General features: G+C 39.8%; 1 protein-coding gene and 1 long non-coding RNA gene across 3 annotated transcripts in view; one reads left to right on the top strand and one right to left on the bottom strand.

The window, feature by feature from the left end:
* Nucleotides 1–1139: 1139 nt before the first annotated feature.
* itga1 (integrin, alpha 1) overlaps nt 1140–24151 on the bottom strand; it is a 65663-nt gene continuing 42651 nt past the window's right edge. The window contains exons 4-30 of the mRNA XM_085279922.1: nt 22444–22532; nt 20563–20674; nt 18727–18854; nt 17843–17991; nt 17364–17514; nt 17107–17281; nt 16296–16369; nt 14839–14986; nt 13181–13326; nt 12016–12156; nt 11671–11922; nt 11339–11469; nt 10473–10648; nt 10222–10373; nt 8167–8274; nt 7079–7158; nt 6596–6719; nt 6429–6509; nt 6250–6326; nt 5985–6083; nt 4910–5012; nt 4669–4782; nt 4488–4589; nt 4303–4410; nt 4023–4121; nt 3792–3905; nt 1140–3163 (exon numbers count right to left, since the gene is read on the bottom strand). Coding sequence (XP_085136048.1) covers nt 3107–3163; nt 3792–3905; nt 4023–4121; nt 4303–4410; nt 4488–4589; nt 4669–4782; nt 4910–5012; nt 5985–6083; nt 6250–6326; nt 6429–6509; nt 6596–6719; nt 7079–7158; nt 8167–8274; nt 10222–10373; nt 10473–10648; nt 11339–11469; nt 11671–11922; nt 12016–12156; nt 13181–13326; nt 14839–14986; nt 16296–16369; nt 17107–17281; nt 17364–17514; nt 17843–17991; nt 18727–18854; nt 20563–20674; nt 22444–22532 — 3290 coding nt within the window. The 3' untranslated portion in view covers nt 1140–3106. The remainder of the gene's footprint in view (nt 3164–3791; nt 3906–4022; nt 4122–4302; nt 4411–4487; nt 4590–4668; nt 4783–4909; nt 5013–5984; nt 6084–6249; nt 6327–6428; nt 6510–6595; nt 6720–7078; nt 7159–8166; nt 8275–10221; nt 10374–10472; nt 10649–11338; nt 11470–11670; nt 11923–12015; nt 12157–13180; nt 13327–14838; nt 14987–16295; nt 16370–17106; nt 17282–17363; nt 17515–17842; nt 17992–18726; nt 18855–20562; nt 20675–22443; nt 22533–24151) is intronic.
* On the top strand, nt 8987–21543 carry LOC146571013 (uncharacterized). Of its 2 annotated transcripts, XR_014893053.1 has the most exons (4): nt 8987–9182; nt 18075–18117; nt 18741–18889; nt 21038–21543. It is a non-coding gene; the product is annotated as an uncharacterized LOC146571013 (long non-coding RNA). The 2 variants fall into 2 exon arrangements; XR_014893052.1 differs by lacking the exon at nt 18741–18889.

Raw genomic sequence — 24151 nt, 5'->3', positions numbered from 1 at the left:
CAGTTGAACAGTATTGTACTGCAGAAAGTAGTGTGTTGCTACAAAAAGGGCTAGAAAAAGGCAATTAACAATGGAAGAGAGACCGACCATCATAACACTTCAAAATGTAGGTCTTTCCTACAGAGAACTTGCAAAAAAGTGTCAGTGAGCACAGTTTCCTTTACCATCAAAAGGCACTCAGAAACTATAGGGCAAACTGTCACGGGAAGCGGTCTGGCAGACCCAAAGCCACAACTGAATCAGAGGATGAGTTTCTGAGAGTTAACAGCTTGTGTGATACTGCCTATCATCACAGGACAACAGCTTCAAGCACAGCTTAATAGTGGTGATAGTAAGCAAGCCTGCGTTTCACCTGTGAAGACAAGACTTCAAGCTGCAGGTTTGACAGGACGAGTTGCAGCACGAAAGCCACTGCTAACACGTCAGAATAACACAAAGAGGGTTGGGCCATGAAACACCGCCGTTGGACTACTGAAGACTGGAAGAAGGTATCATGTTCATCACGTTCATCCAGTCACATGGTACGAACTGAAATTAACCCACAGGTTATGTATTTATGCATGAAGACATGCTTGAGACCACCTGAAGTTTGAGGTTGGCATGGTTGATAGTGTTGGTCTAAGTATTTTAGAAACTGATGATGTGAAAGTTTACTGGGATTTTTCTGCAAACACCTCTAAGGTTTACACAGAATCATCATAAAAAGAGAAGATAACCATTGAGTGGCAGTTCTCTGGATGATGAATGTATAACCAGACTGCTTTGAGATGATGGATCCATCTGGCCTTGTGTCAAAGGTTCTGGTTGCTGGTGGTAAAATGGTGTGGAGGATAATTTCTTGGCACACTTTGTGACCTTCAGTACCAACGAATCATCATTTATACACCACAGCTACCTGAGTATTGTTGCTACCCATCTTCTGATGGCTGCTTCCAACAGGATAACACCATCTGGCAAATCTCAAATCATTCTTGAACATGATAGCGAGTTCACAGTGCTCAAATCGCATCCATAATCTCCAGATCTCAATCAGTAGAGCACCTTTGGGATGTGGTTAATGACAGATTGGGAGCAGTGTATTAAACAGATCACAGTTCTGATGCGTGCTTTGTCTGAACAAAATGCAAGAGAAATGGTGATGTTCTTTATAAAAATTATTTATTTTTTTGTACATCAGATTCAGTTCATATATCTGTGCTAATGAGGACACATACACTCTGACAAACCAGTGCATTACAGTGAAGATTTCACAGCAGTGTAGAAGGCTGGGCTGGAGCTCACTTTGCTTGCTACAGTTCCTCGGAGTTGTGATCTGTAAGTAAGCTCTGACTGAACAAAGAGAGGTGAACTCCACCCTCGTGCGTGAACCCAACGTGGCCACACAATCCAAAAATTGACTAACAGCTACACATTCTCTATATACAATTTATTACATGTGCTTTAATGTCACCAGTGGAGTGAGAGCTGAGGAGTATTAAGAAACAGAAGAGCTGCCTCTTATTGTTGCTTATTTCCCTCAGCATTAAGACATAGTTATGAGGGGAAAACGCTACAAAAAGAGGCTAGAATATGTTTCTCCTCAATTCAGATTATAATCTCTTCTAAAATATCGGGCAGCTGTGCAAACTTTGGAAACAAAAAGGTACAAATAAGGTACTTTAAAGCAAGAGAAAGCCTAGAGTGTGCTATGCTTTGTGCACACTACAGCCACCAGAGAATCCCTTTACAACACAGAGGAAACTAGTGAACAGTTGGACATATATTTCTAAACTGGATGATTATTAAGTTCCTATTTTGCAAGTTAAAAGGAAATCAAAGTATCTGCTGTGATATCTCAGCCTCGGCATTCAGAACACAGTCATTCAACAGGTTCGAAATATCATTTTCAATCAAATGAAACCAAAATAGTGGATACAAACCCTCGTCTTTATATATATATATATTTCACTACGGAGTAATTATACTTTCAATACTTTTAATCAAAAAATACCATTATTTACATATCTGCATACATCTTAGCACTGAAAATGTGACAAAAGCCATATCATTTTCTCGAGTGTAAATTGTGTATATTTATGTCATTATTCATGATATTTGTAGCACCTGAGCAAAATCATTTCTCTGACCACCGATCTGAAAACCCCCCAAAAAACAAACAAACATTAAATTAAATCCAAACACGATCCTGTACATGTTAAGCTTTACATTTGTGACCAGATATATTTACAGTACAATCAAAGATTTGGATTTTGAGGACGCGGCAGTCTGTATCTCCATGGTAACCGAGGTGATGACAGATTAATTACAGACTGCAACTTTTCTTAAGTAAAAAAATAACAATTGCATTCAGGTTTTGGTCTTTAACAAACATTTTGACATTAAAAATGTGCCATTTTATACTGTTTAAATTCAGCAAGAACAACAACTACTTAATACCTAATACAGTGTTTCAAAAACCTAATCAAGCAAAAGAGTTTCACACAAAGGTGTAAGCTATCAGACAGACTGGTCCAACACACGGAAAGTTCACATATTGTCTCAGAAGCGTGCATAAAAGTAGCAACTTTGGATCCTCATTGTGAAAAAACCTGAGTACTTTTTTTGCCTCTAAAGCTGGAGTGCAGCTGCAGGAGCTCTGAAGCCTTTGGATTTCTGCTGTATGTCACAGAGTTAGTTGGTTAGATGGTGCTTTTTTGGCCAACTTGGTGCCTTGCAAGTGATGGTCTCCTCCGTCCCGCCTCTGGCTCCTCTTCTTGAACTGCTTGATGGGACTTGATGCGTACTGTTACTGTTTGTTGGTCATGTTGAACAAATAGCATGTGCAAATACTTCTGTATAGTCAGTGTGTCCGTCTCCGCGTGTGAGCCAGTTTCATTTCGGCTCCAGTGTTATAATCTAGCGCTTGGAAAATCAAAGAGTTTAGAAGTATTTGCAAGCTTTACCTGATAAATGCCAGTGCAGGAATCAGTGAAGATAATGCTGTTTGTGTTGTTTTGTTTTCCAGGCAGTCAATCTGTCACAGCACTAATATCAGTGGGTCTTATGGCGTTTCCTATGTCTGTCTGTTAGTTTGTAGGTCCTGATGGTGGGTGGCTGTTTGGATACGTCACTCTGCCTCTTCCTCCTTTGGATAGTCCCTGGATTTTCTCTTGAAAAAGCCAAACTGGAAGAGCAGAAAAGTGAGTCACAAAACCACTTAAAACAGAAAAGGATACTTTGACATTTTTGGACATATGCTTATTAGCTTTCTTGCTGAGAGTTTCTGTCATCATCTGTCTTAAAATCAGGATTAAAGCATAAACTTTACATAAACCATCTTGTGGTTACCACGATTTTCCCTGCTAGCGCTATGGCCGTACATGTTTTGGCTTTTTGGAGCCAGAAGTGATGATCTTGAGACAAAAGTTTTATCAGCTAACAATATAAAGCCCAAACACACATAGCCATTTGAAACACTTAAGTTTTTTAGGCATCCATCCATTCTCTTTCACTTATCCAATTCAGGGTCCAGGGGGGTTGACAGGAGCCTATCCCAGGGTGAGAGTCGGGGTACATCCGATGGTACAGGGCTAACAGAGACAACCATTCACACACCTATAGGCAATTTATAATCCTCAATTAACCTAATCCTGCTAATTGCATGTTTTCGGACTTTGCAGGTACTCTGGAGAGAAGCCACCACTGTGACGTAGCAAGCTAACCACTATTCCACCACAATTCTTTTGAGTGTGCTCTGCAGTGACAAGATGTCACACGGTCACAATGATTTGAAATAGTTTGCAGAATATTACCTTCCACAGAATGAAGATAACGAGTGCTAAGATGAGCAGTCCTATCAGGATACTGACGATAATGATCCAGAACGGGATTCCTCTGACAGTATCTTTGGAAACCTGGATACTGACCTGTTTAGAGGAAAAATACAGTACATACTCTAAATATGCACATATATGTAAACATACATAAGCATTTAATGATAATGAGATGTCACATGCTTACTATACCAGAACCTTCTGACTTACACTTCTGGTCATGTCGTTGCTGTTCACTTCAAACACGTCCTCCTGCTTCCTGATGTCCAAAGTCCCGTTCACCACCAAGTATAGACCGGAAAACTCGCTCTGTAAAGATAGATATTTAAGTATTTTATTTCCTTTCTGTCCATCAATCAGACAGCTGTCAGCCTGCTTTTTTTCCAATACTATATTGTATTTAATATTTATCGCGACCCATGAGAAAGAGCTGGTCAGAGAGAGCCAGACAAGCCAAAAGCACCCAGCGACGTCGCATCTCAAAACGTACCTCGATAAACGTAGGTTTCCACAATCTGAACGCCACGTTGAGCTGAGCGATCTTTTGGCCTTCAGAAATCGAGCAGTTAAACGATTCAAACTTTGTGTGGCTGTCTTGCTGCAGAGGAAATTAAACACGTAAGACGGGTGCAGGAAGAGTTCAGCGATCTGTAGAACACGAATGTCATCACTCACCAGCAGGTAGTTACTGAGCGTCTCTTTTTCCACTTTCACCTCTTTAACCTCTGAGGAGTTAATTTTAAAAGGATCGATCTGTCCTTTTGTGTCACACATCATCTGCAGAGTAGGGAGAAAACGACACGGACGTTGGTCTGTTTCTTCGCATACGCTTGCATATCCATGGAAGCACACTTACATTTGAGTAGGTGACGTGCGTCAGGTACAGTAACGTGTTCTTCCTCGGAGACTCAAAAGGATATTTCACTTCAAGGCCAAGGGTTGGAGTCACCCCGTCATGTAACTTTTCCACCTGAGGACATGTGAGACACAGAAAAGGAGTGGAATTCATATTACCGACACCCTGCGCCACATGTGAGCTAGAAGTTCTGTGCTTGTATTATAAATCATCCAAAATGATCACTGCGTGCAGATGTTACCGTGTAGGTGATGTTGACCTCTTCTCCAATCATACTGATGTCACTGAATTTCGAGGGGTACTTATCCTCTTGTGTTATTTCAATGTGGTTGTTCAAAGGCGACCTGAAAGGGACATCCTTTTTACATCCTTCACTTCTCAATCAGAGCTTCAGACGCAAAATGATGTGTCTAATAAAGTTATAGGAAATAGAACCAAAAGTCTAAAAAAAGTACACTCTTGAGGTCTTACTAATTCCTTACAGTCCAACTTCACTAATGCTGAATAAGCCATCAGTCTATGTGCATTAACTTTACCTGCATTAACATATTTAGGCCACTTGCTGGCAGCACAAGATGCAAACAAAGGCAAATATCACCTTCCAAACATTTTGAAAGGATGTCAATACAACATTCATTCTTCTTTTAACCCCATTTTACAGCCTGAAAAAGGTCAAGGGTCAAACTATGTGTGAGAAACCCTAAATAACCTTAAAGTAAAAGCAATTAATGAATTCCACTGACTTTATTAATCAATAAATGTTTTGTTTTTTTGTTTATTCTTCTTATTACTTAGTAAATAAAAGCTGCTATATTAGACCACGATTCTGCCACACCTGTCCTACATTACCAGCAGTGGTAATTACCAAAATCATGTTTCTATAGTGGTTAATCCAGCAGTATCGATCAGCTTTTAAATCTAAATGACATTTTTAATACTAAAATATAATAATTGTTGTCGTTCATGAATTGAAAATGAGTTTGAGTGGTTGAATGTTATGTGTTTATACATTTCCATATACAATCACATCATTCACAATCCCCAGACTACAAATCCAGATGACGGTGCCGTTATCGTTACGTGCATGTTGGCGTGCATCGTAAGCTCCTGGCTTGGTTAACAAGGAGGGAAACACAGCACAATGACTGACTCGGTTGTGGTACTAACACCTTTTTATTCCAATATAAAAGGAAATGCTAATATTATTATTATCATCATCAATAATATTGGAAACTTTTACTTGTCTGGCTAAAAAAAAGAAAAGAAAAGTGAATAATGTATCTTTAATGCAAAGGTGTCGATTCACAGCTACTCACTTTACATCTACTTTGAACGTGAGTCCAAGTTCATACTTGACAGGGATGGAGATAGTCGCTCTGTTGTCGTGCATGGTAGAGAAATCTTCTTCATTGTCACTACAAAAATACAATTTACATGCATACGTAAAATTAACAGAACATCCATCCACCATTTTGGACAATTAATCACAGAAATAAGCAGAAACAAATCTTTTTCATCCTTTTTTCCAGAATTATTATTATTATCCTGATGATGTGCAGAAAGATGGAGGGATCCTCTCACCTTGTAGCTGTCACGGTGAACTCAATTTCCTTCTGAAAATATTTGAGATTCACCTCAAATTTCACTGTTATTGTTTCCTGTGGATTTGACATCAAACCATAGGTTTAGTGAGCAGAGGTAAAGAAATATTGTACAGGTAAGATGTTTTACAGATCCTGCACGAGGCAGATGAAACTAACCTCTTCGTTGTTTCCCAAGAAGGGGTACCCCACCTCAATGCTCACTTCGGTGTCATTTACAGTGGTCGTCTTTGTATCTGGCTGAAGAGTTGTAGTCACAGAATTACACGCATTGCTTCAGTCCGTAAAGTCAAGTAGCGCAGAGAGAGGAGGGAAAGGGTTCTTACCTCTACGTTCACAAAGTTGATGTTTTGTGTAAAGTTGATTTTCACGTTGGTGTTATAAGCTTTGTCTTTGAGGTTTTTAACGGTGATATTCAAATAAATGATTTCCTTTTCTTTGATCAATTTACTGGAGAAGTACATAAAAAATAAAAAGTCAGAACGGTTGGATGCGATGCACACACATCAACACAAGGGTGCAGTCATACTCTGGATACTCTGGACTCGGCTGAATGACTCCAAAACTACGACTTACAACACATCAAGTAACAACTCTGATATGAGAAAGAAATAGTACAGAATAACATTCAAGAAAAATATATATGTGTATAAATATACACAAACCCATTTCTGAAAAAGCTGCAATTCATTTAAATTCCTGTATTTAACTGAAACCGGTGCAAACACGGAAACAAATGCTCAAACTAAGATCTGTCATGCTCGTTTTTGGTTTTATAACAACGATATAATAATAATAATTCCACTAACCTTTGCTCATCACATTTAGCCTTCAGGGAGAGGTCAGGAATGCACGTCTGAGTTTTGTTTCCACAGTCCATTAAAGTAATCTACAAGACATTTTTAAGAAAATAACAAATTAAATATTTCCAAAAGCTGCATTTTTACTTGGCCTTGCAGAATGATGCTTGTACGAGTTCAAGATCTGTACATACAAGATGACTGCGTGACTTCACAACTACTTTGCAAGCCAATCGTGGTAAAGACTCAAACTCTCATAGCCTCATATTGAAGTATGAATATACTCAGTCCAGTAGATAACTTGTGAAATTAGCAATAAGAATGAAAATAAGCTGCATGTTTGTTTGCACCCCTGAGAAGACGTGTTCCTTTAGATGACCTTCATTTCCTTTGCCTTTCCCCCCTGAGAGTGTTTCAGGCTCACAGTTGCATTTGTTCCCACTCCTAATAGTCTCCCACTGGACTGATAAGATCAACAGTATCTTCTCTCCCAAAAAGGATGGGATTGGAATATCATTTGCAGTGCAATGTCAAAAGAAAAACACTTCCGTTTGATAACTTCCTCTTCTCTGGGTGTTTGTCCCCTTCTCTTCCTGTCAATAACAATAACAGGAGAGGTCCCCGTGACGCAGCATGAGGGGAGACGGGATCTGCAACATATGTGGTTGTGCGTTTACGTGTGAGCAAAGATAACAATGCGACTAATGCGTACGGGCTTTAAATGCATTTTCTAGTGCATGCTGAAGCTGAATCCTCCTGTGATGTTTCCCAGCTTTGTCGGGAAACATCACGCACTCCAACCAATAATCTGGGAACCCTCTTGTTAGAGGAAATATGCATGTGGGGGTGTGGGAAGATGGTCCTGGCTGCTGGTGCTGAAGCACTAATGGGGGCTGAAACTGAAGGATGGTAGTCAGCTGTTGCAGAAGCTAATGCACTGTATCAGCAGCCAGAAAAGAAAACCCGTGTCCTCGCTACGGGATTATAAAGACAGACCGGGGTCAAATTCTTCCTGTCTGCAACTTTAAATGTTCTGCTTAGTGTAACTAGTCGATTATTTTACTAAAAGAAACCATAAGTGATATAAGTGGTCTTACATTGGCATTGATGGATTTAGGAAGACTTTCATCCAGCACAGGACCTTCTTCATCAGCTTTTCCGAACTCCACAGACACAGTCAGAGGTCCTCGGAAGTCTAGCCGTTCCTGGGATAGCGGACGATGAGGCAAAGCAGGGAGGAAAATAAAAGGCAGAGGGAGAAAAAAAGTGAAGAACAATGGAGGACTTTAAGGTCAAAATTCACTGGCTGCTTTCTGACGCTGAAGCTTTGCTGCATCAACTGCAAACTGATTCTTTCAAAACAAATGTGGTAAAATGGTGAGTTGAACACTGAGCTGTGTAATGATATGAGGAATGCTTTCTTGGCACAGTTCACTCCCTTCAAGTCAATCACAGCTTAGATTGCACAGCATATCTGAGTACTGCACCTGACCTTTGTCACCCCCTTTTAGACACTATTTAAGGTCATCTAGTGGCTACTTCCATAATGCCCCTGTTTTGATTCTCTGGAAGAATTGAAGGCGTTTTCAGAGCAAATGAAGTCTCCAGTGTTGCTGTGCAGTCCTTGATAAAGTGTTTGCCGAGTCTATTTGCAACACTTTGCTGGAAAACCATTCAGCATTTCACTTTAAGCCAGGGGTGGGCAACTCCAGGCCTCCAGGGCCAGTGTCCTGCAGGTTTCACCCTGGGTCAACACACCTGAATCACAGGATATGTTGAGGAGGTCATTTAGCCATTTAAATCAGCTGTGTTGGATCAAAGACACATCTAAAACCTGAAGGACACCAGCCCTCGAGGCCTGGAGTCACTCACCCCTGCTTTAAGCTAAAAGAAATGTCAAACGGATGGTAGAGCAAAGGTCAGAGGTATTTGGATTGGTCCTCTGGGGATTATAAGAGTCAGCGTAAACTTTTGCTCCTGTCCATTTAGGAGATGTTGAGGCAGTGTTTTCACTGGTTAAAAGAAAGCATCATCATGGTGGTAGCAAAGTCCTTCATCAAAGCCGCCAAAAAAGCAACACTCGCTAGCGCCACGGACGTCAGGACAGACACAGGTTTGTGACAGTCTCTGCTACTGAGAAAAAAAGCAATTTACCAAAGTAACTGAGATTTATTTGTGTTTGTGCGATTGTGCAAAGCCTTCATATGATGGACACACGCAGATCCAGTTTGAAAGAGGTGTGTCACATTGAGGCGCTGCCTATGATGAAGTCCTTCTTGAGACCGTTCCAAATGCTGATTAAAACTCAAAGGACGCTGATGAAGAGCTTTTAACATGAAAGTGCCGCATTTACAATCAGCAACACTGAACTGCACAGACTGTGCCTGTTGCTTAAACAATTAGAAACCACACTGTTTATATTTTTCAGAATTTCAGTCACTGATATTAACTTTATTTGTATTTTAACTGATGCTTTAGCAGAGACAAATATAGACGCGACGCTTCTTCCGTGCTTGTTAAATTCTCGACCTCTGCCTGAGGACAAGTGGGAAGTCTCTGGTCTGACTTGCACACTTGAACAGAGCAGGTATTCATACTCAACATACATAATAACAACAGCTGTTTCCAACGATTAGCTCCTCTTTCCTTCACTAAAGGGTTAGCCAGTCAGAGAAATCCATGGCTGGCACGAATGCCAGGAAGCAGAAGCTGCCCAAGAAGACGCTTGATTTTAAAGTAGGTGGTACAGCAAAGGTTTAAAAGCTTTTAGCAGTTACAGGTAAAAGTAGTCAATGGATCACTACCTAATTCACCTTCTAATTCACTCTAATCACTGTTTCATCCTCACTCCTTTCTCTAAGTGTCTCCAGATAATTTATCGGCCAGTGCGGCACAAGGTTTAAACGGAGCATGCTTTGATCAGGACGGGGTCTGTTTCATGTTAGGTCTTCCTGCTCTGCATAGGACAGCTTTACCCTCCCTCCTCTCTGGCTAACAGCCCTAAAACACCATTAACATTTCCAGGAAGCCCTGAATATAACTTTCACTAATGAGCAGCGCAGCAACAAAAGGAATCCACTTGAATGTTGTGTTTAGTAAATGCAGACTGAAAATAAAGTCAGACTTTGTACAGGTAAGAAAACACAACTTGCCGACATCATGAAGGTTTTCTCCATGCATTCTTTCGTTCCGTCCATGATGGTGAACTTCTGTGTAGTCCTGCGGTCATTTTTTAAATCTTTGCTAATAAATGAGGCCCTGGATGTGGCACGCAGACTGTCCAGTGTTATAGTATAGGTCATATCTACAAGACACAAGAAGTTTGTTTTTTTTAATGTGGTTATAAAGAAGAAAAATAAGGGAGAAAAATTGCAGAATCAAGTTGGTTTGTTACATGACTCACTTGCAGTTGTTTTTACAGTCGGCTGGTTGGATTTGACTCTGTAGGTAAAGCACAAGTTGGTCTTCGCACAAATAGATTTCCTATTGCCGTGTTCACACTGGTGCTCAATCTGCTGGAGGTTGACTTTAGAGGGGTTGAAAGTCATGCTGGCATGCAGCTCTGCAACATCTCTGGACCTGGTAACACAAATGAAATGCATTAACTACTAGAATACAAAGCACGCAGGAATAGTGCGTGTGCAGTTCAAGCACTGCACATCCTGCACACAGTACTGCAACGAACCACAAAGTAGTACGTTATAGCAGCACGTTAAATAGATGATGTCACTGATGCAGTCAGAGTAGAATAAATACGTTTTCACAAAGGAAGGAACTAATGCATCTTGAAAATAAAACTTGGCTTCAGTTCTCAGCATCCAAATGTTAAGCTTTCTAAAACAGAGCCAGCAGTCCTGGAGGAAGAGCCTGCCTGCTGCCAAATCCTTTTTAAACTCTAAGTCACTTGGGAAATGGAGTTTTCACACAGCCTAGTCGAAGCTCTGTCAGTAGAAGCTGTGGGAGAAAGTCTGCCTTGGAGGTTAAATCATGCTGTTGGCTTCAAAACTTTGTGGGCTGAGGATGTATGCTGCTCTCCAACTGTGAAGTATGTTGGGGGGGCTTTTAAAAGAGAAATCACGAGGAGGTTGATGGTCACCAGCCTACAACCCCAGTGGGACATGCACAGCTGTCTAAACCCTGATTAATGCAATGGAAAGTGGACATGTATGCTGTCTCTGGGCTGCAGCGCTGCTGCTGCTGTTAACGATTGAAGTGGAATGTGTGGTTTTTGCAGTGAATGTTTGTATGTGAGGATGGGCCACGACTCACCAGAACAGCGAGGCCCCTCCCAGACCTCCTATAGTGATATCAGTGATTCCATCTCCATTTAGATCCATGACTCCATGTATGGACTGACCAAAGAATTTCACCTTTTCGCCATCGCCACCTGCAGGAATATGCTGAGGACACAGCAACAAACAAAGCAGGGGATATTGAGGCAAAACTGCAGTTAATTTAAATCCATTGTGGTTATAATAGTGATGCTAACTTGGGTAAACAGTATTTGCACAGAGCGGAAGCATCTGTAGCCTTATCTAAAGTATACTGTAATGAAAACAACAACAACAGATCTTTCAGTATTATAAATTCCATCTTCTCACCTGTACAAATTTCTTTTTGAGTGATTTCTGGTCTCCGTGATAGATGTAGACAGCCCCTCTGTGGTCATTTTCAAAAGGCGCACCAATCGCCACATCATTATACCCATCAAGGTTAAGATCTGTCACTGCTGCAATGGCTGTACCAAACCGGGCGCCGCACGGCTCATTTTTATTGGTGCAGCCGGCTGATTGGAGCGTACAGCAGGACTGATTAATAGGCTTTAAAGTATACTCATGCTTAAATTTGTTATTCTGTAACGGAGGAAAAACAAAAAAAGCTCTTTTATTTTGTGACTTTTAGCAGACGTCTGGCAAAAGTTATCCGACTGAACTAATTTTCTGTACCTTGAGCCTGTAGACGTAGACTCGTCCCTGCTCATCTTTTTCTGGGCCCATGTACATTGGAGCTCCAACCAACAGCAGGTCAGTCAAGGAATCCTTATCCACGTCAACAGTCTGAAGGACGCTGCCAAAGTAGGAACCAATCTGCGCAAAGCCCCAAATCATCTTTCAGTGTTTACTCCACTGAATTCATTCAACTTGCACATTATATGCAGTAAGCAGTGAACCCAGAGAGCCCACATTAAGCCACAGACTAATATAATATAAACTAATATAGCTGAATGCTCACAAAGAATTTGGTGCATCTTGTCCTGAATATATAAGACATAAATATGCACACATTTACAGGCATAGTCATCAATATTTATATTATTGTGCTTTTATGTATTTATTTACTATTTATTGATATATTGTAAGCTATCTAAGGAGCTGGGAAAGAAAAGCGTCTGGACTTCTTTAAGTTGCTTGAAGACGTTTCACCTCTCATCCGAGAAGCTTCTTCAGTTCAAAACTGAAGAAGCTTCTCGTATGAGAGGTTGTTATATTACTGTTTAGTGTGTCTATATTAAATATGTTGCACATCACTTGTTTTGGGGGGTTTTTTTGCATTATTTTATTTGTGTTTGAATCAGGCTGATGACTTGTCATACAGGCACATTTTGTAGCCATATTTTAAAAACTGCTCCTTTATAGCGCACTATGGACTAAACATAGTGTTGCTTGTGTTATTGGGCACTTCCTTTTGCCAGGAACGAATGGCCTGGAGCCACTTACTGACCATCTGCCCAACCAGTCCTTGGAGTTCTCTCATTGGCCAATATCCATGTGGATGTGTTGCTGGATTTTCTAAAAAAAACCCTTTTCAGACTTTTTCCTCTACTGCGAGCTCAGCAGATGTAAATGAAGCTATTGTTTCTATAAATAATGGCTTATGTGAATGATGTGTTTTTACAGTGGCTCTGATATGTAAAACACAACAGCGGACAAGGTGTGTTTTCTATTAATTACTGTGTTTTGCATCTTTCCCTTTCTTTTATTATTTTCCTTAAAGACACATGTGTAATTAGCTTAAGATAGAAACTGCGAGTTACCATCTTTAAGCTTCTCACATCTCCAGTGCAAAAGCGCCCTGAGGAACTGAGGCTAGCCAAGCCTGCCAAAGACTCACCTGTTCTCCTTTCAGTATCTGCGAGATGACGATTCTGTTGTTTTCATCGAGTCGGTAGATAACAACGCGGCCGGTGTGGTTGTACCGCGGTGCACCTGTGATGTACAGCTCTCCCTCAGACGTGGATGCTGACTGCACATCATACCCTGCGGAGAGTGCATTTACAAGCACGTTTTTTCAATCCAAACAGTACGAACCTTCAGGAGTGTCACAAAAGTATCTGCGATTTACGATTTCTCTAGAAAAAAAATGCACCCTCGCTCTGTTTATGGGATATTTTTAATGCCTCCTCTGGCAGCTGTTTACTTCTGCGTGTGAGAAGGAAACTGTAAAACACTGGAAAGGAACACACACCCACTTAGAAAAGCGCACCGCAGCTCTGCGTGCTGTAGCCTGAGCATTCGGAACGAGCATGTGCCAACAGCTGAGTTTATAGTGTGCGAGCTACCAGCGCTCCATCTAATGACATGTTGATTAAATAACTTGATACTAAGATACCACGGCTGCTTTACGAGCCATAAAAGGCATCAGCATGGAGCGACGCGCCTGTGTATTATTATTTATGTGACACAGAGAACAGAATCTGCTTTCGAAGTCAGACAAATGACGTACCTATTTTCCCCCTCACAGCAGAAACTTCCATATTTATTCTGCAACTTAATTTTACATCAGAAACACTTAGATCAGATCTAGGTTGGTGGAACAAAAAAAGGTGTGTATTCCATGTATTTTAATTCAACGTGCTAATTTTTTTTAGCTTTAACTTGCTTAAGATTGATATACTTTAAGAAATTATTAACATATATAATCTAAATAAATAAATAAAGCGTACAGTCAAAGAAGAGGAGAAAACAGGAAGACTGTTAATCAGGCAGTTATAAACATGAAGCAAAAATATTTTTGTAAACTGAAATACATGAAACCAAAGTTTATTCATCAAATTAATTAATTGCTAAAGTCATTTTTTAAATTTTATTTATTTATCATGACTTCATGTAATTCTTCAGACTCCCCAAATGCAATAAACAGAAGTATACACATACACGGCTAGTCCTGATTCTCCATATTAAGGGAAAACAGAGAATGTAAGCCTTTTTACTTTTAGGCTGCTTTAAATGAGATTATATCCAACAAACACAGCTAGTACTTAAAGTGGCCTGTGGAGCTTTATAGCAAAGTAGGCCTGGATATTTAGATGGTAATAAAAGCATCATAAAAAGCAGCAGCAGTAGCATTAAAACTATTCATAAATTTGGTTCCATAATTGACATAAATACATATGAGAAGCCAAAGGTACATATTATAAATAGCCTCCTGAGTAGATTTACATTTTTTTGCACTGTATTAGTAATGTTGTTAGAATATTTTATTCCTAACAAACTCTGACCCCTTCATTTTTAAGGCTAAATATGTATAATATGCAAACATGTTAAACACGTTTCACCAAAAAACATTTAAACAAAGTCTCTTTTATAGTAAAGGCTGCTATTTTGCATCTAACAGCACTAACGGGTAATGTAAGTACACAAGAGCAAGTGTTGTGCAGAGGAACTCACTTAAAGGTCAGTTATTATATATTTTTTTAATCCATGAAGACTTTAAATTTATATATCAGTGACATTTAAAGGAACTATAAATTTTATTAAGTTTCCACTCACCGAGGTACGCGGCCAGCCTTTCATTCCTAGCCTCTTTCAGTGGGTCAAAGAAAGCATCTTTCCCTGGAACCACGTCTCCTCCAGGAGTGTACATTACCACTGTCCCGTTCCATTCATAAGCTCCCACTGCTCCCAGTAACACACCTTCCTAAGGGAGACAACAGACAAATATGTGGTGGAAAAAATAACCCAATCCTTTATTTAAGCAAAACAGTGGCTCCATAGTGTAGTGGTTTACACATCTACACTAACAAGCAAAATATCCCTATAGAAATTTTACTTTGAGGTAGACTCTGCATTTCATATACACTACTTAGCCCCTCAAATGTAGTGGTGGTAAGCAGCAGCAGAGTGCAAGCATCACAAAGTTATATTTAAGTTCTGCACTTGTGTGAATGCTCTTCATCAGAGACCTTCAGGATCCCAAACAATCAAAGTTGCACCGCTGATGGGTGCTTTTCACAACTTTCTGTTATTATAGTTTTTTGGAATCTGTTTGGTAGCAATATTATGCAAAAGTAATAATAAAAAAAAATGAAAAAATAAAATAAAAAATGATACTATGGCACAAATCCAGATTACTTTATTTTTAAATGTAAGAAAGAGCACTGACTTTGGCATACGACTGTGGCCTTTAAGTGCACATTAAGTGCAACTTAAAAGTACAGCTATTGATCCCATAATAAAATAACAAGCATATACGGTATATTATTTCAAGTGAATATATCTATCGCTCTTTTTTGTCCAGAGGCAGCACAGTTAAGTAATAGGAATGGGAGGGGTTGCAACAGGACATGACATCTTTCATTAGCCACAACAAAGGGCGTCGAGTGGCTCTTTCCCACTAATGACTGCTAAAGTGTGGCGTCACATGTTTAGGATTCAGTACTATGACTCAGCTTAGGAGCCAATTCAGAGTAAGAGAGAGTCAGAGGAGATAAGAGCAGGAGGAGGAACATAAAAAAGGGGCGTTTTTTTTATTACATGCAGGAAATAGATACTGAATTTATCCAATCAGCCTTCTGACTCAACATCCCTTACAGACTTTTCTGCTGTGTACATCTTTCATTTGCTTTCCGACTCACATACAGTCAGACACGATATTGCCAGGATATCACAGTGAGCAATTCTCAAGTTTCCCAAAATTAACCCACAGAGCTGAATCACCAAACAGCTGTAGATGGACCAGAGATAACAATGCGGTATTGTGTCGGGATGAGTTCAGCAGTTAACTTCCTTGCTGATGAATCCATGTCTGTGCAAACAGTTCACTTTGATTCCACAGATAGAGCAACTTATCACTGCTGTGATCTCAAAATATGATTCATCCTTCAGCCATTTGGTGCGGTCTGGGTGCAATAAGTGATTTAGCAGGACCCAACTATTCCTCTGTAAACAATCTATTTGGTAGCAGTTTGGTGTATTAATCACACGTAAACAGTTGGACTGAAACTTACGTTTGAGGTGTGAGCACTAAACCCAGTTTGGGACATCTCCATCTGAATGGGGGAAGTGGAATTTCCACTTGTAGCTGAAGAAAGGGAAATTTCAGTTTAGCTACATGTACATAAACCACAGATAATCACATGTTGTCAAATCTGTTTTTACTTCGAAACATATAAAGAATATGGGTCTGAAACTTAAATATGGGTATCGTTTGAAATTTAGGGAAATATTTGTCTGTGACAGAACTGAAGTAATATCTTATGTTAGCTTAACATGAAGAGGAAGATAATCAAAACGATGGGCATTAATACCGTTTCCATGTGTGCCATTTAATTATTTCTAAAATGAATGTGACCAGTGAGGGGTGGGTCTGACTGTGAAATGCTAACGACTCATCAATCAGAAGTTGATAGCCAGTAAACATACCTTTTTCAACACACCCTGAAATGATGAACTGAGCCCACAAAGTCATTTATAGATGTCTGTGTCAACACGTGTTTGCTCATAGGGGGTTCATATGATTGTTGGAGTTTCCTCTATTATCGTGGGTATTCACAATATAAAACACTCACTTTTGTTGTGAATTGGCGCTATATAAATAAAGCTGATTGAATTGATCATTTGCCTTAAATGTCTTAATTGTTAAATGTGTTCAGCATGTAGTTTTTATTCATACCTATTGGATCTATTTAGGGGGGCAAGGCTAGCTCCTTCCTGCTTTTGTCGGTCTTTGTCGAACTATTTCAACATCCATTTCTTTGACAAAAGTGAAACTGCTAATGTGGCTTCAAGAGCATGCATATTTTGTGTCTATGCGTTTACCTTCCAAGGCCAAAATCCTGCTTCCCAGTGTATCCACAATGTTCACTAAAGCAGCCTCATCAGACACATTGAAGAAGTGGTCTTGGATAGGTTCACTGGAGATATTCTGGATCTCTTTGATAAACTTTTGCACCTCTGATAGAGATTTGTTCTGGCGACCGTAGTCCCCCAAAACCTGTAAACGAGAAAGTACTTAACATTAACGGATAAACTATTCTGACCAAAAACTGAAACATCACAAAATATTTTGTACTCACAGCGATGCCAAATCTCTCAATGTCATCATGCTCACAAGCTTTGATAACCTTTTGTAGATTATAGTAGTCGTGTGATTCTCCATCAGTCACAATCACCATGACTTTCTTAACTCCAGGTCGTGCACCACGCTCTGGCATGAAGGCTTCCTCTCTGAAATGCAATTAACTTCAAAGTTACTCAGACAATCCTGACTTATGCTAGTTTTTTTTTTCTGACGACACATCAATTGCAACACTATTTTTTAATTTCCTCATAAGATTTGAATTCCATCATGTCTGAAAATTTATCTGCAAGGCCAACTGGAAGGCTTGTGCTATTTTTCTTCTAACAATCTGCCCATGACAATTGTCAAGCAGACTTGAAATGACAGTTTCCTATTCAAATATCCATTAAACCTTGCCAAACCAGAAAGACTCAATTATTAATTGTGGTCAACCGTTGCCGGGTTTGCCCAAATAAGACAGCTAATGTTAGGTACCTGGCAGTATCAATGCCCAGGAAAGTCATCGTCTTGGTGCCAGTGTGCTGAGGAAGGACTTGGACAAAATCCCGCAAAGCAGGCATGTTGTCAAACTGGCTCAGGTTGACCTGATGACTCACGGTCTCGCCATAAGACACAATGCCCACCTAGAAAACACGCATACATTCACACATTTAACATGTAAACTTTCTCCTACATTAAATTTCTCTCTATGTTCTTCTCTCCTCAGCTTCTCCCCCCAGACAGTCTGCAGAGGATGTGGCTGAGGTCTGGTGAGCTTGATATGACACAATGTTCTTTATACAGACTGCAGAGGACTTCAGCAGCCATGGAAGATTTGACTTCCAACCACTAGACTCCACAGTAGGAAGACTTTCCAGTGCTTCCCTGTGGAAAAGTCCACAAGCTGTGAGCCAGATCAATGTAACCATAAGAAAAACACATTCACAGAGCGATCCAATTCAAGTGGACAGAAATACACTCAGGTTCAAACTTAGTGAGCGAGAGGTTGAATTTACTTTAAAGGCTGTAAAGTGCTCAGTTTATGAACTTTGCTTTATAAAGGGCATCTTACACGTGTGGAAAAATTACATAATGGAGCACAGTAAAGTCATTAAACATAATTACTAACTAATATAATCCTCCATTCATTCCTTTTCTATATCTGATTGATGTTACATAACTATTCCATTTATTCATTCATGTATGGCTGTGCAGCCTGCACTGAACGCACACATAAACCACTCTGCAAACGTCTATAGCCACTCTTTATTTCTTTATTTTTTGAAATGATGGATGGAGTGGGTAAAGGCTTTTTAAAAGTACTGTATATGCAAAGAAAATTGGCTTTTTTAGTTTGTTCTTTAAATAGTGCAACTGACTTGTGTCTGTTTAGGTCCGATCTCAAGTCTCCCAATGAACTTATTGAGAAACTCCGTAATACTCGACCAGGGGTAGATACTGTTAGATCCATCCAGCACGATCACAAGGTCCATCTCCTTCCCGCACTCTGGAACAGAGCCAAAAATGACATTTAATTAAAGGGTACGTTTAGTTTTCAGTTTCTCTCTGTAAGCACTAACAGGGGTGCTGAAAGCTGAGACTGGACTTTTTTCTTTTGCTTCTTTTTACTTTTGGCTAGTCTACACAAGCGTATTTGATTTGGTGATTTTTCTCCTAAGTAAGACATCAGGTTATGTAACACGTTCAGTCTGTTTCCTGTTTACTTGCGCCCACGGTAAACACACAAGCTCCAAATCAAAATGTAATAACGTAGATCAGTGTGTGTGTGTGTGTGTGTGTGTGTGTGTGTGTGTGTGTGTGTGTGTGTGTGTGTGTGTGTGCGTTGGTTTGTGTACGTATAAGTTGGGGTGAGGGGTTTATAGAGGGTAGCACAATGGGGGAACAAAATGAATATTTCTGTTACAAAATATGGACTTTTTTGTTTTTTTAAGGCTTCTACTTTTGTTTTACTAGGTTACATTACAAACATTATTATTATACAAGAAGAGAATCTGCTAGCATAATAGGAATAGTGAATACAGGAGAAGAACGTGGAGTGGGATGTTGTAAACGGACTTCATTCATCAAAATGTGAAGTTATATTGATCGTGTTGGACAACCTTGTTATTGTTGCCCATTTGAAATGTCTGCTGCACCTACCATACACGCCTAGTTTTTTTACTGACCATAGCCAAGCATAAGACATTATTATGTCATAAACAAACCTATGCATCCAGACCAAGAGTGGAAATTTGTGTGACAATGTGTCCATAAAATCAAAAGTATGATTTTTCTCTTTAGTAAAATTTGGGTGAAGAATCATTAGGTGACTATTGTGTAATTTTGAATAGGAGGAGTGAACTGTGGAGGGACAAATGGACCCATCGCCATCGCATGTCTTTCAGCTCAGTGAACTAGAAATCAGTTTTACTTCAAAAGGTGACAGACCTGTGTAGTCAATTTACTGCTGTGCATTGGTGGGTGGTAAATGCTGACAACAATTACAATTGCCATTATGTATGTAGCAGATAACACAAATAAAAAGGTACAAAAAAGTCATCTGGGTTTTATCATTTACCTGTGGAGGAACTAGAGTTGACGAGTTGTGAAATCTGTTGTAAATATTCATTTTAAACCTTCAAACTGTAGAAACCTAACAACTATGATTATATTAATTATAACAATTACTTGAGGCAAGACGTCTGTGTAGGAACAATGTAAGAACTGTATTTCTAAAGTCTTTTTGTTTCATTCAAAACTTTTTTTTACCTTCATTCATTATTTAGAGGATTAAATGAGTATGAGAAGTATACAATAAGTCTGTGTATATGATTATTTGTGGTAAAGTAACAGTGATTCAGAAAACCTGAGGGAATGAAAGAGAAAATGACTGTACGCTGTTTACTCTAGGGTTCTTTCAAAGCTGTTTCCATCCAGGGAAACGCCATGCAAGCCCAGTAAACTGTCTCCTAACTTGGGCATACAATGCAGCAGATGGGCTGGGCTGGACATGAGAGGGATGGGGGGGGGGGGGGTCGTCACAGACAAGTTTACATTAAGAAGAATGCTCTAATCTCTATGTTCGCTGAGGGAGTGTGAGTTTAAAGTCAGGGTCCTGGGTGGTACTAGTATGACGAGGAGATTGCTATCTCTCAACCCAGACAGACAACTTGTATAGACAGCGTCCTGTCTTGAGCAGATTTTCTGTACTGTACCTTGATATTTTGTAAAAGAGTTGAGGATCTGGAAGGAAGAGCTGACATTCGTACAAACTCCTGAGATGAAATGCTGCGGGCCGCACTTGTAGCCATACTGAGGACCACACGCCTGTGGAAACAGGACACACATGCATACAAACAAACAGAGACTCAAAGGCTGTGACTAGTTAGTTTTCCACTATTATGAGGTCATGGATGAGAGGAGAGCTACTGAAGACAGAAACAAAGAGGAAAGAACGACTCAAACTGAGGATGACATCAAGAGACTATTAAAACCCACAAGAGGTTGATTCAGACTGTTTCTCTTAAGAAAAGGAGAAAAGGAGACAGAACAGAGGAAAACTGCTAAAGGGAGCAGGCCTTTACTTAGAGGGAGGGGTTAAAGTGGATAGAAACAGTCTGGAATGGCACCTTTAATTTACAAGTAATTAAATCTGTTAAGTAACTGACTACATATTATTTTTGCTTCCAGATGATACCCCACGTACATCATCCACACATTTCCTTCTCATTCATAGAGAACAACAACTTCTCCAAAGAAAGCCTTATTGGCTACATCATTTACAAACTCGTGTCCTGGTGGATTAAATGAAGAACACTCGTTATCTTGTTTTTTAGAATTAATAAATGGGGCTGCATAGACTTATTCGGCCTGTATTTTTCATGTATTGATTATAAGATGTTTAGATTATTGATTTATGTGCGTCTATGTAATGTTTTCGTGGTCAATTAATATCTAGATACAGATCTGAGTTGTGTATTATGTGATATAGTTTGTTAATTTTTTGTCTTTCAGTGTGTTTCTGATAGCGTTAATGGTGTGTGATCTATGTATGTGCTTGGAGCAGGCCGTCACTTCTGTATGTTGATGAATTGCTGATCGTTGCTACCTGTGCTCATTATAGCTGTGACTACATGTGTATTAGAAACTCTGAGAAAAGCCATGTGCTGAAATGCTTCTGGGTTTTTTTTCTTGTTGCTGTGATAATAAAGATTTTATACAAGTAGTTGTGAGTACTGAAGTTCTTATTCAAAGACAATGCTAGTAATCCCAGAAACAAAGGCCTGCTTAGCATTAAAGTATCTCATTATTGCTAAAATGCTAACATTTGCTAATTAGCAAAACTGATAGAAAACCTGAGGCTAAAAAAACGCATTAGTTGGAGCAGTATACTTATTAGGATTCATCCTTTGGGGACCATTCAGGTTTGCAGAAAATTCCATAACAATGCATGTAATAGTTCAGGAGAATCAGTGCACCACTGTGATGGCTCAACAGGCAGGCATAATGAGTGGCACGGCTATAAATTAGTATTGTAAATGTTCAGTAAATGACTAAACACACATGCAGTCCAGCTGGTGATTAGATTGTGTTGAAATGTGTTACTAAACTCATTATTTGCTCATTATCATGTCATATGTTTCCTCTGGTAGCCTGATTTATACCAAATGTTTTGGGTGTTCCACCTTATAAATACAGACATGGTGTTGACATGTTGTGTAAATCACATTAAGGGTTTAAACTGCAGCTCCACCTCACATTTCTACATTAGATTTTCATACACGAACCATTCAAGAAGTTGCAAAAACATGCATTTACTGGCGCTGTAGTTTTGACACATTGGTGATCCTCAGGTTTAAATAAAGTTTTACTACAGTTCTTAAGCACAACCCTACATGTTTAAACACTTCAACATTACCACAATTGATTCACAGCATCCTGTTACGTTCCCAGGACACGGAGCCTGACTTTTCCATGGAGGCCAAAGGTTTAGTGCGTGTTCTGCAAATTCGCTGCTGAGTAGTCTTGCAGCAAATATGCAAAGATCAGTCCTTCTTCTTCTTGTCTATAGAAAATGTAGAAGACTTCCTGCTTACCAGAAATCCTCCTTTGGGATTCGTTACCAGTGTGCTTCCCATGGTCATGTTTTCCTTCACTTCACGCAAGTTGGGAATGGTTGTGTTTTCTAAAAAAAAAAAGAAGAAGAATAAACTAGATGAATAACAGAGTGAGACAAACAGAGAGCAGCACAGCTGGGTAAATTTCTCGTTTTCATTTTCCCACAAGAAAAGTGCTGCCTATCCCAAAGAATGACATGAGACTAAATATACTCTGCTATATTACTTTACCATGTGGCCCCTCTGTGTGTAGCTTATGGCTATTAACTAAGAATATGGAGCACAACACAAATATTTTGTTGGTAAACAGCCTGTTTGTTGTGAAGGGGAAAGAATTAGGGGAATCATTAAACCAACCCAACATGTGTCTAAAATTAGCAGCTTGGGAATGTTTTGGATAGGAATTAGTTTTTCCTTCTGCAAATCTGTGAAACATGCCTTTTCAATTTTGAATGTTGCTCCCTGAGAAGTGATTTTGATGTGAAACAATTTCTTATTGTATGTGCAACAGATCTGTTAGCAGTTAGTGCGTTAAATTTTTACCCTATACGTCCTTTCCGGGTGGGTTTTTTCCCTCTATTTCCTTCCCACACTCACTAAAGTATACTAATAAAGGCAGCACAATCGGGCTCCCTGCTGACCTCAGGATGAAAAAAATCCTTGTCTTTCATAAACAAACTTTTTAAAACAACATTAAACTGTGATGTGGGTCTGAATTGATTTGGAAAGTGACCCATCCTTATTTCTTAACTCCAATGACACAGTTCAGGACCCTGCAGCTCATGATACCCACGTGGGACTGGAACGAGTGACAGACACCGAAATACAAGCTTTTTCCTCAGTAATGCTTGATAGCAATCAGAACAAATTGGACCTATCAGAGCACTGCTCCTGCTCTGGTGCTCTGCCTGTGATTTTCTAGATTGTGGATCTAAACTGCAGTGAGTTTTCACAACACTGAAAAACAGTAAACTAATTATTACTATGGCAAATCAGCTTCATAATCAGTCTTTGTTTTAAATCCATTTCCCAATTTCCTAGAATACCCAAACATTTCACATTAGTAGTTTTCAGTTACGGCTGATTGATTTAGTCAAAAGCAGGGCTGGTATTTTGTTTACTGAACACAAGTGAACTCACTTATACACCTCAGAATTGGTTCATGCAGTTTATCTACAACATTTTTATCAGTGCAGTGGCTGCCGCGACCAATTGAAGTGTGTCTGCTGCCGCAGCCCTGCATGGCCACTTCTGATCAGATTGTTTTCAGTGGAAATCCTGGTGACAGACGTACCAAGATGAGGTGCTCCAACCTGTATTTGTGGCACTCATGCAGCAGTACTCCACCCTGCGGCTGTTTCAGGGCGACAATGCGACAATGCCCACCCCCACACTGCTAGAGCAGCGCAGGCCTTTCTGGATAAGAAGCACATCCGGACACTTCCTTAGCCAGCATTTAGTCCTGATATGTCTCCTATTGAACAAACCTGGCACATGCTGAGTCAACGTGTTCATCAGAGACAGCCACAGCCACTGACCACTGCACAGCTGCAGGAAGGGAGAGCAATTCCTCAACAACAGATCCGGACACTTGTATTATCCGTTCTCAGATGGGTGACTGCTTGTATCATTTCAAATGTCTTCTGCGTGCATATATATAAAATATGTAGATAGATAGATAGATAGA

This window comes from Mchenga conophoros, linkage group LG7, assembly GCF_057382185.1.
Source record: "Mchenga conophoros isolate Kocher_MC1m ecotype Shallow Benthic linkage group LG7, M_conophoros_male_GT1.1, whole genome shotgun sequence".
In the NCBI taxonomy this organism is placed as follows: domain Eukaryota; kingdom Metazoa; phylum Chordata; class Actinopteri; order Cichliformes; family Cichlidae; genus Mchenga; species Mchenga conophoros.
This window is presented reverse-complemented; position numbering and strand designations above follow the sequence as displayed.